At 51.8% G+C, this 10,718-nt stretch overlaps 1 protein-coding gene across 1 annotated transcript; it reads right to left on the reverse strand.

The window, feature by feature from the left end:
• Positions 1-1,248: 1,248 nt before the first annotated feature.
• On the reverse strand, positions 1,249-5,334 carry LOC142929662 (uncharacterized). The gene is made up of 3 exons (XM_076071366.1): positions 5,079-5,334; positions 3,088-3,257; positions 1,249-2,239 (listed from the first exon to the last, which is right to left on the reverse strand). The coding sequence occupies exons 1-3, from the start codon at positions 5,332-5,334 to the stop codon at positions 1,850-1,852; spliced, it is 816 nt and encodes a 271-aa protein (XP_075927481.1). The 3' UTR covers positions 1,249-1,849.
• Positions 5,335-10,718: the final 5,384 nt, after the last annotated feature.

Here is a 10,718-nt window from a genome sequence, read left to right on the forward strand (position 1 = left end):
ACACGGCAGAGTCGTGTGGTTAGTGTGGTCCCATAACCAGCCTTTACGACCATCTCCTCCCGTCTCACGTCGTCACTAGGCAATCTCCACCTACTTGCTGCAACCACGAGACCACAATATTTATTGAGCTTAAGGAACTAAGTAAGCCATGGGATCTATAAATTACACGCACCTCGGCATCCACCTAACAGCCGACCGAGGTTGCCATTCTTCGCCGTTAAAGCCATGGGATCTATAAATTACACGCACCTCGGCATCCCCCTAACAGCCGACCGAGGTTGCCATTCTTCGCCGTTAAAATGTAACACGGCAATGTAAACAAACGATGATCCTAGTTGTAATTACTGGCGAAACGTCGTACTCACATTGCAAATGTTGTGGATTTTCTCACCAACGCACCGGTATGCTGTGCTAGTAACAAACTGGCACGTTCTCTTTACGTGCAAACCTGACTCATCGGCTATGTAGGGTGGTGGCGGGTTTAACGACACATTTATGTTTACGCGATCTAACCCCAAAAACTTGTATTATGGGATAGCAATGCTTAATAGTGAACAAAAACGCCCCACGTGACGGAGAAAACGATGTAGTTGTAGCCATTAGCGCACAGCTACACGAAAGCCAGCCACCCGAGTTCCATTCCCGCTCAGGCTCAAGACCAATGACAACGATCTGAACCAGTCCTGTGCCTCCCCTAAGTCGACTCAACCTCAAATGAATACATGGCGTGATGTATAAATATCGTCACGAGGGAGACAAAGGCCTTCACAGGTGCTCGCCATCAGCACTTGCCCCAAACGTTCGTTAACACTCTCCACTATCCGGCGGGACCTTTGTCTTTGTGTGTCACATATGACGCATGGAGCGCTGACTTAAATGAGCTACTCGATTCAAGCACGACACTGCTGATGAGACACTGTCATGTCGAAACCTGTCCAGAAATTGTCCTTGGACTGAATCATTGCTTTTGAAATGATTCACTCCCAGAACACCGTGAGCCGATGAGTTGTGTAAAATAATAACTTAGTTTTTATGTGGCGAGATGTACATTTATATGGAGACACGTCTGCTTATTTGTTTTCAATTGAGATGGAACTCGTGTGTGTGTGTTGCATATGACGTGGACATGGCACTCGAGTGAAATCCTCTTGTTCTCTACGCCACGTGGCTCGCGTTGGGCAATCATCTGGCGTGTTTAGCGTGTACCTGACTCAACTTGCTTCATTACGCTGCCGGCTGGATCGGTGGTTGTGGGAGTTGTGCTTGAGAGGTAACCCAAGGTCGGCACAGAATTTCGATAAAACCCCGGACCAGACTCATCTATTAATCACATTGCGAGTTGTAGTACGGCTTAAAAATACTTTTGCTCATAAGTCTTTAGATAAAGATATAAATAGTTCGTATACAATTATTGATTGTTTTTTCGCTTGTTTTTTTTTGCGTTGAACGGGACCCCATAGTTTAGATGGAACACTCTTACCCGTAACATCTGATAACCCAGCAGCATTTACTTAGTAATAATTTCCGAGATAATATTTGGTCTGGCAAGCCAGTAAATTGGCCGTTGAACTAAGACATGCATTTATTCGTATCCTCCTGCTAAGGCACACGACGAGAGTTCGGATTAATTACTCATGGAATGTTTTCCGGAGCCACCCACCCTGCCCAGGGGCTGATCTCCAACTAAATATTGCCTCGCTCCGTGGAGCTGTCCGGAAAATATTTTGACAAGAGCCCAACGGTGGACGGTGAGTGCGGGGACGGGGAGTTGGGAACAGATAATTATTTTTTACCGGAGCTCAGCCCCGGACAGCTCCAGCTGGAATGAATTCCCGCCTGTACGAATTCGTCACACGTGCCCTGCTGCACCGGGGCCGTGAGCACGTGGCACGACCATCGCGTGGGGTGGCATTGGCACGAGCGGCTGCCTGGCCAGCTGCTGCTGCTGCTGCACCACGGACGAACCCAGCAACGGGAAAAACTCGGCGCTCTGCAGGTACAGGGCGTAGCGAGAAAGGAAGGACAACGTCGACGGTGTAGGTGATGATGACGACGACGACGACGATGATGATGATGATGACGATGAAGGTTGTGCCGGTGGTGGTGGAACGGGTCCAGACCGGGTCTCCCCGACCGGTCCCATGCCGGCGTGAAGAGGGCACGTGTCTCCTCCCTTCTCGGCGGCCAGGCGACGTGCCCTCCTCTCGCGAGCACGTCGGTTCTGAAACCAGATCTTCACCTGCAACGGGCAGAGTGCGGCACAACGGACTCGCTGCATTCTCGTCCACCCAGTCATCGTGGCAGGGAGATTATCTGCTCGTAAGAAGGGTCATTGACCGAAACGTCGCCAATTAAATAAATTTACCTTTTTCCTCCTCGTCGCCCTTTGCCCCTAAGATATGTTATATGTATGCAAAAAAACTAAATTGAAGAAACTATTACAACTTTGACAGTGCTGGTCGCTTTCCGTTTTTGACCATTGTATTTATATGTGTGTGTGTGTTGAACTTCTTTCGCACGGCACGTAGCCAACCGTGCGAATTGGAGGTGCGGGAAATCCTCTACCGCTCTCCTCCTCTATAACACAAGAGAGCCATCGTTTTCACAATAATACTCAAGCACCTGCTTACAAAGAACAGGTAATCGGGCCGTTGCCTGAAACGTCACCTATGCTTTACTTTGAAGGCAGTCTTATTTACGAATGTGTTGAGTGTATATAGAGAGTGGCCCAAAAGTCAGGTCACATATGATCATTTCATTTATATTAGCACTGGCATTAAACGATTTTAATTGTTTATTCACAAAAAAAGCAGTTCCAGAGAAATTCGATTTCAGCCTGAAAAAAGGTGACAACATTCTGTGCGCGTGGAGGCTGTGCCTTAGAAAACTGTGTTTCAGGAACAAAATGGTTAAAGGGAGGTGGGGTGGGGTGGGGGGCGGAGGGAATCCAACAAAGCGCGAGGATCGCTGCGAGCGAACGCGGAGGCTGACGCTCACCCGGTGGCTGACGCTCACCCGGTGGCTGACGCTCACCCGGTGGCTGACGCTCACCCGGAGGCTGACGCTCACCCGGTGGCTGACGCTCACCCGGTTGTGCGAGAGGTAGAGCGATGCCGAGAGCTCGGCCACGTCGGCCCCGCTGAGGTAGTGCGCCTCTCTGAAGCGCCACTCGAGCGCCGCGACCTGGGCCGACGAGAAGGGGACGCGGGGACTCCGGCCCGTGCGCCGATTCGCCCCGTCAGCTCGCCGCCTCACTTCTACACAAAGACAAAGACCCACCACCACCGCCCCCCCCGCCCCACCTTAACGGGAAAGTGCTGTTAACGAGTAGCACAGATGAAGGCCGCCACGGCACACAAGGGGGTGTGGGTGGCTAACACCACGCCCGGACGCCTTTGTCTCCCTAGCGGCAATGTTTTTTACACACTGCAACAGGTACTCATTTGAGGCATGAGTCGACCACGGGGAGGCCCAGGACCAGTTCAGATAATTGTCACTGGTGTTGGCCGTGAGCGGGAATCGAACCGTTCCCCCCCCCGCACCTGAAAAGCTCACCTTCTCACCTCGACATACACACACGTGGATGGGAAGTGATGTGGGTATGTGCGTAGGTAGGTAAGTATGGTAAGTCCTCACTCCAACCGCCCGCCACCTCACATACAATACACACACGTGAGTGGGTATACGGCATGGAAGGCTGGTGGGCAAGTGAGTGGTACTTAGTATGTTGGGTGGTAGGTTGGTGATCAGGTAGGTGGGTTTCTCGGTGAGGATGTGGTATGAAGTGCTGGTGGGTATGTGAGTGGCTGTCGGGGTGGGTAGGATGGTGGGTATGTAACTGGATGGGTTGAATGGCGAATAACTGTTATGAGGATGGGTGAATAACAATCAATAATTATTCAATTATTAAATCATTCAATTAATCAACATCAAATGAAGCAATACTCATCATCTTCTTTAGTTCTTTCGGAGGACAGCGTCCTCCAGACAGTCTCGTCCCTTCACCTGATGAAGGCCACTTGTGTTGTGGCCGAAACGTCGTGAGAATTTTATTGTGTTATTTTATTTTATTAATTTATTATTTTATTCTCATTCTACGTGACTTTAACCGAAAGAACCAAAGAAGATGAATCCTTGCAGTCACGAAAGCTTTAAATCGAAATACTCATCATTATCAATAACCACATTAACCAAAGCAGCATCATAATCGTCATCATTCAATAAATCATCATCACCATCAATACGTTACAACAGATCAATGAATCATGTGATCAATCATAAGCATCATAAATGTTCCATCAATAAATTATCATTAGTCTTCTTTACCTGGCGCCTATATTTTGCCCACAATTGGTCTTTGAAAAGTAATCTGGAGAAATAACATATTCGCATCTTAAAATAATAATAACAACAAAAAACACTTTTACTCTTAAGCAAATTAAGAATATATTTGAGCTGGGTACAACACATTTCAAATATAGATCTACCCGTAGTTTGTAATGTAATCGTTTTAGCCAGCCCAGGTAAAGTTGAAAATAAGTCGTTTACGAGTTTTATATAGCCGGCCCATGGTCTACAATGATATATAAGTCGAATGAATTAACAAGAAACAGAAAAATAAGAATAGCTTTTACCATTTCTGGCAATGAAACAGGTGTTAAGATGTTCCAACACCAACCAGATACATTTTGCAAGGCATCAAGTACTGGCAAAAAGGTCCCATGAATTCACAATAATTTACAGTTCTTCGCAAATCCACTGCTAGACGAAGATCGCCCCACCCTGTGTCTTTAGTGGGACCTTACATGTTTAGCCATACTTCACCACGCTGGTCAATACGGATTTTGTGAGAGCGTGGGTCATAGAAGTTGGAGCATAGCACAATAGAAGCATGGTTACACAGCAGTTGAGAACGGGGACGAAAGACCCAGAACCGTTTCAGATATCACGCGACACTGATGTTAGCCATCGAACTTAGGTGAACCGGGTTCTCATGAATTCTCAATGCGCTAACCATTGCGCCACCGCTCCGCCCAGAATGACAATTCTTAATCTGAATGACCGTAGCGCCAACGTACTTGGAAGTCGAGGTGGCTTGTACCGCGTGCAATGAATCCACGCAAACTCGCAGCCGTCCTTGTCAGCGGTCGGTCCTGCTCCTCCCGCGTCCTGCTCCTTGGGTTCCTCTTCCACCTCCTCCTCCTCTTCCCCATTCCCTCCTCCTAGGATGGTCTCAACTCGAAAATCACGGAATCTCCCGGATCCTTCCCTGCGGAACTGACCACCTCCTCTATGCAACTGCTGTTTCAGGGGGTCGTTGCCTCTTGCTGCCATCCCGTGGTCGCCGCCGTTGATCGATGGAGCCACTGGTGATGATGATGATGGAATTGCTAATGCGTGGCGAGGTCTCACCGACACGAAAGCGCTTCTAGCTCGCTGCTGCTGCTGCAGGAGGTGGTGATAGTGGAGGTGGTGGTTCAGGTGGAGGAGGACGCTGCTCGCATCTCGCTGCATCATGACTCGTGGGGAGAATGGAAGTCGCCCGAATGCTCGGGGGTGAGATCCCGCTCGGAGGATCGGGGTTAGATAGAGAGGGTGACAAGGCACGCGAGTGCGACAGTGGCTGGTGTCGTGTCCGGTAGACTGACTCGAGTGTTTTGTTGTGTGAAGCGGTGACCGGGGTTTATCTCTGCAGCATTCACGGGAGCTGACGGTGGCAGTTATCGGAGTGGCCGGTGCAATGTCTATGTGTAAGTGTCTGGAAAACAATTGAAACGTAGCAAAAGTGTGTGCGGTAGCGTCTGAAGCGATGGCCGTATTAATCAAGCGGTTAAAAGCCACCACAGCAACGACGGATGTCTACTGTGCCTGCAGCAGTATCCGAATAGGTGACTGAGCAAGCTCCTCCAGAGCATTGGCTGAAACGGTCAACTGAAGCATCAGCAGCAGCAGCAGGAGCAGGAGGAGGAATAGTGAGATGGGCAGAAGTGGGAATCGGAGGAATGGTAATAAAACCAGGATGATGGTGATGTCGAGATTTGATGATGGACAGACGCGCAAAGGGGCCGCGTCCCAACAGCTCGCTCAGGGTAAAAATGAAAAAAGTCGCGACGCTTTCGCCGAGAAGGGAACTCGACAATGGTCGGCGGTTGTGGATCTGTGCGCTCACGCTGGGGTGGTGTCTACTAGGGGAGACGAGGGGATGTGGAGGGGGGGGGGGCATGGAAGCTGGAGGCCACTTACCTATCGGCTGGGACCAACCCGCGTAGGTGGGACGATGCTGACGCGCGCACACGTGTAAAGACGCGCGCACATGTTCATGTTTATGCCACGTTCGCCGTTTTCAACACCCTTGCCTACCTCGAACCCCTGCCGACCCCTCTCCTCTTAAATCATTCTTATATTATGTATGTTGAACTTATTTCGCACTCTCCTACCGCTCCCATCTTACTCTACTCCCTTCCACCACTCTCCTACTACTCCCCTTCTCATCTCACTCTACTCCCCCTCCACGTACTCTCCCCTCTCATCTCACTCTACTCCCTTCCACGCACTCTCCTACCGCTCTCATCTCACTCTACTCTCATCCATGCCCTCAATGCTTTCTAAGTCCCCAGTCAATGCTCGCTCAGTGGGTGGTCGTTCTTTTGCCCCCCCCCCCAACCCCCTTTCCTTTGTTTGGAACTCCCTTACCCCAGCCATACGTGCTGTCGACTCCCTACCCAGAGAACCGCAGAGCTTGGGAAATTGTTGGCGCCGGCTTAGCGCGTGGCTGCTGCCGCTCCCGCGTACTCTGAGTCGTCCTCTGTCTCTCTACCAGAGCGAGCGAACGCTGCAGCGGCGGCACATTACGAATTTAAATTATTGTTATTATTATTCTAGGCCTGAACGCGACCGCATCTCCAGTTTGACATATTGCCATGTAACGTCGCTCCACTGCGCAGTTTGGTTGTAACGTCCCGAGAGGTAAACATATCAAATTTAGACGATGTTCTTTCTGCTACGATGCCCTTCGAACGTGGAACAATATCACATCGCGTTGACGCGTATACGCCATCCCCTCCCAGTCAGTAATGTGATGGGCAATTGTCCTAATTGCTTGGTCATTGTGAATACTCGAGCGTTTGAATCGTATAGTTCTTCTTACCAGGGCTTAGTTTTTCACTCGATATTTTAACGGAACACTGCGATAGGTTTGTCTTGCGATGGGGATTCTCAGCGTAAGGCACTACCACTATAACCATGATGTTATTGTACTATATAATAATCCTATGAACAGGTTTTAAACGACAAAATGAAGCGAGATGGACGCGGCGTGTCAAAATAATTCCCTTGAAGAAGTATTCCGGACTGTATGTGGGCTAAAGCTCAGCACTGGCTATTACTAATCTGGTTTAACGTGTAACTCACTGACATGTAAGCTCGGTGGCAAGATATATTTATTTAAACGTCAATTATACTCGGCGTGTTTTTTTGTCCGTGTTTGTATGGTTCGGTTCATGCGCATGAGCGAGTACTGTAACATCGCCAAGCGGGGATACGTTTGTCCAGCAGTGGATAGACCACGGCCGACGATGATGCGTAACGTTTTGTATTAAAATAAACGGTTGTGTGTTATATTTGCTTAATATTTCTGCTGTCTGATTGAATAAAGCACATCGCACCACGTGGCGATTTCAGGTTGAGTCGACCTAGTGGGTGACCATGTTAGGAGGAGGAGATGCGAATTGTCGCGTGTGTTCCTTGGTCAGGGATCGAACTCGTGTGGATTGGAGTCGTAGTGCCCAGGGCACTTCCCTTTTCAACGTGTACAGAGACGCAGACCTCCCGTCTAGCCTTTAACAGGCTGTTAGGGCAAGTGCTGTCAGCGAGCACTTATTGAAGGCCGGAACGGCCGCCTTTGTCTCCCCAGTACACCCGGCAGGGCCGGATTAATATTGTGTAGGCCCCTGGGCATCAGGTACTGTGAAGCCCCTGGGCATCAGGAACTGTGAAGCCCTTGGGCTACAGGTACTGTGAAGCCCCTGGGCTACAGGTACTGTGAGGCCCCTGGGCTACAGGTACTGTGAGGCCCCTGGGCTACAGGTACTGTGAGGCCCCTGGGCTACAGGTACTGTGAGGCCCCTGGGCTACAGGTACTGTGAAGCCCCTGGGCTACAGGTACTGTGAGGCCCCTGGGCTACAGGTACTGTGAGGCCCCTGGGTTACAGGTACTGTGAGGCCCCTGGGCTACAGGTACTGTGAGGCCCCTGGGCTACAGGTACTGTGAGGCCCCTGGGCTACAGGTACTGTGAGGCCCCTGGGTTACAGGTACTGTGAGGCCCCTGGGCTACAGGTACTGTGAGGCCCCTAGGCTACAGGTACTGTGAGGCCCCTAGGCTACAGGTACTGTGAGGCCCCTGGGCTACAGGTACTGTGAGGCCTCTGGGCTACAGGTACTGTGAGGCCCCTGGGCTAAGGGTACTGTGAAGCCCCTGGGCTACAGGTACTGTGAGGCCCCTAGGCTACAGGTACTGTGAAGCCCCTAGGCTACAGGTACTGTGAGGCCCCTGGGCTACAGGTACTGTGAGGCCCCTGGGCTAAGGGTACTGTGAAGCCCCTGGGCTACAGGTACTGTGAGGCCCCTAGGCTACAGGTACTGTGAAGCCCCTAGGCTACAGGTACTGTGAGGCCCCTGGGCTACAGGTACTGTGAGGCCCCTGGGCTACAGGTACTGTGAGGCCCCTGGGCTACAGGTACTGTGAAGCCCCTGGGCTACAGGTACTGTGAGGCCCCTGGGCTACAGGTACTGTGAGGCCCCTGGGCTACAGGTACTGTGAAGCCCCTAGGCAACAGGTACTGTGAGGCCCCTGGGCTACAGGTACTGTGAGGCCCCTAGGCGACAGGTACTGTGAAGCCCCTAGGCTACAGGTACTGTGAAGCCCTTGGGCTACAGGTACTGTGAAGCCCCTGGGCTACAGGTACTGTGAGGCCCCTGGGCTACAGGTACTGTGAGGCCCCTGGGCTACAGGTACTGTGAGGCCCCTGGGCTACAGGTACTGTGAGGCCCCTGGGCTACAGGTACTGTGAAGCCCCTGGGCTACAGGTACTGTGAGGCCCCTGGGCTACAGGTACTGTGAGGCCCCTGGGCTACAGGTACTGTGAGGCCCCTAGGCTACAGGTACTGTGAAGCCCCTAGGCTACAGGTACTGTGAGGCCCCTAGGCTACAGGTACTGTGAGGCCCCTGGGCTACAGGTGCTGTGAGGCCCCTGGGTTACAGGTGCCGTGAGGCCCCTGGGCTTCAGGTGCTGTGAAGCCCCTGGGCTACAGGTACTGTGAAGCCCCTGGGCTACAGGTACTGTGAGGCCCCTGGGCTACAGGTACTGTGAGGCCCCTGGGCTACAGGTACTGTGAGGCCCCTGGGCTACAGGTACTGTGAGGCCCCTGGGTTACAGGTATTGTGAAGCCCCTAGGCTACAGGTACTGTGAGGCCCCTGGGCTACAGGTGCTGTGAGGCCCCTGGGCTACAGGTACTCTGAGGCCCCTGGGCTACAGGTACTGTGAAGCCCCTAGGCTACAGGTACTGTGAGGCCCCTGGGCTACAGGTGCTGTGAGGCCCCTGGGCTACAGGTACTGTGAGGCCCCTGGGCTACAGGTACTGTGAGGCCCCTGGGCTACAGGTACTGTGAAGCCCCTGGGCTACAGCTACTGTGAGGCCCCTGGGCTACAGATACTGTGAGGTACATGGGCTACAGGTACTGTGAGGCCCCTGGGCTACAGGTACTGTGATGCTCCTGGGCTACAGGTACTGTGAGGCCCCTGGGCTACAGGTACTGTGAGGCCCCTGGGCTACAGGTACTGTGAAGCCCCTAGGCTACAGGTACTGTGAGGCCCCTGGGCTACAGGTACTGTGAGGCCCCCTGGGCTACAGGTACTGTGAGGCCCCTGGGCTACAGGTACTGTGAGGTCCCTGGGTTACAGGTACTCTGAAGCCCCCAGTAATATTTTCAAAAAGGAAAACAAAGTTAAAGAAAAATAAAATTTATTTTTACAAGTCGAACAACAAATTAAATTCAGCATTCACAAATTAAATAACTTTTCACTTCATCTCTGGAGGCCCTCCAGCTGGCGGAGGCCCCATGGGCTGCAGCCCCCTAAAGCCTTAATCCGGCCCTGACACCAGGTACTCGTTTGAGGCCGAGTCGACCTAGGGGAGGTCCAGGATCGGTTCAAATATTCCTCACCGATGTTTCCCAACTCGGGTGGCCGGGTTCGCAGCGCGGCGGGGCGCTAACCACTGCTCCACCGCTCCCCTCATGCAAACACACGCACACCCAAAACGCAACACACGCAAACAAACAAACACCCACTACACGTATCCTATTTGCTTATACTTTGAGATCAAATGTATTTCCACGCAAGTATATACACAGACGAACCATTAAGAGGACATTCATCAACCATTGTTGTCTGTCTTCTTCACAAGCGCCACTCTCGTGCAAACAGTGACGCCGACTTTAATTACCGCAAGATTGATGAGCATCTCTCATCTCACTCTACTCCCTCCACACGCTCTCCTACCTCTCTCCTCTCATCTCACTCTACTCCCCTCGACGCACTCTCTTACCTCTCCCCTCTCATTTCACTCTACTCACCTCCACGCACTCTCCAACCTCTCCGCTCTCATCTCACTCCACTCTCCTCCACATGCTCTCCTACCTCTCCCCTCTCATCTCAC

This window comes from Petromyzon marinus, chromosome 33 (assembly GCF_048934315.1).
Source record: "Petromyzon marinus isolate PM22_M1 ecotype Great Lakes invasive population chromosome 33, UKy_Petmar_22M1.pri1.0, whole genome shotgun sequence".
In the NCBI taxonomy this organism is placed as follows: domain Eukaryota; kingdom Metazoa; phylum Chordata; class Hyperoartia; order Petromyzontiformes; family Petromyzontidae; genus Petromyzon; species Petromyzon marinus.

Bases quoted from the DNA above. Each gene is read 5' to 3' on its own strand.
- LOC142929662 (XM_076071366.1), bottom strand. From the start codon at position 5,334: ATGGCAGCAAGAGGCAACGACCCCCTGAAACAGCAGTTGCATAGAGGA. The intron at 3,258-5,078 runs GTACGTTGGCGC...GTCTTTGTGTAG, and splicing joins CAAGCCACCTCGACTTCCAA to AAGTGAGGCGGCGAGCTGAC. The intron at 2,240-3,087 runs GTGAGCGTCAGC...TGCCCGTTGCAG, and splicing joins TCTACCTCTCGCACAACCGG to GTGAAGATCTGGTTTCAGAA.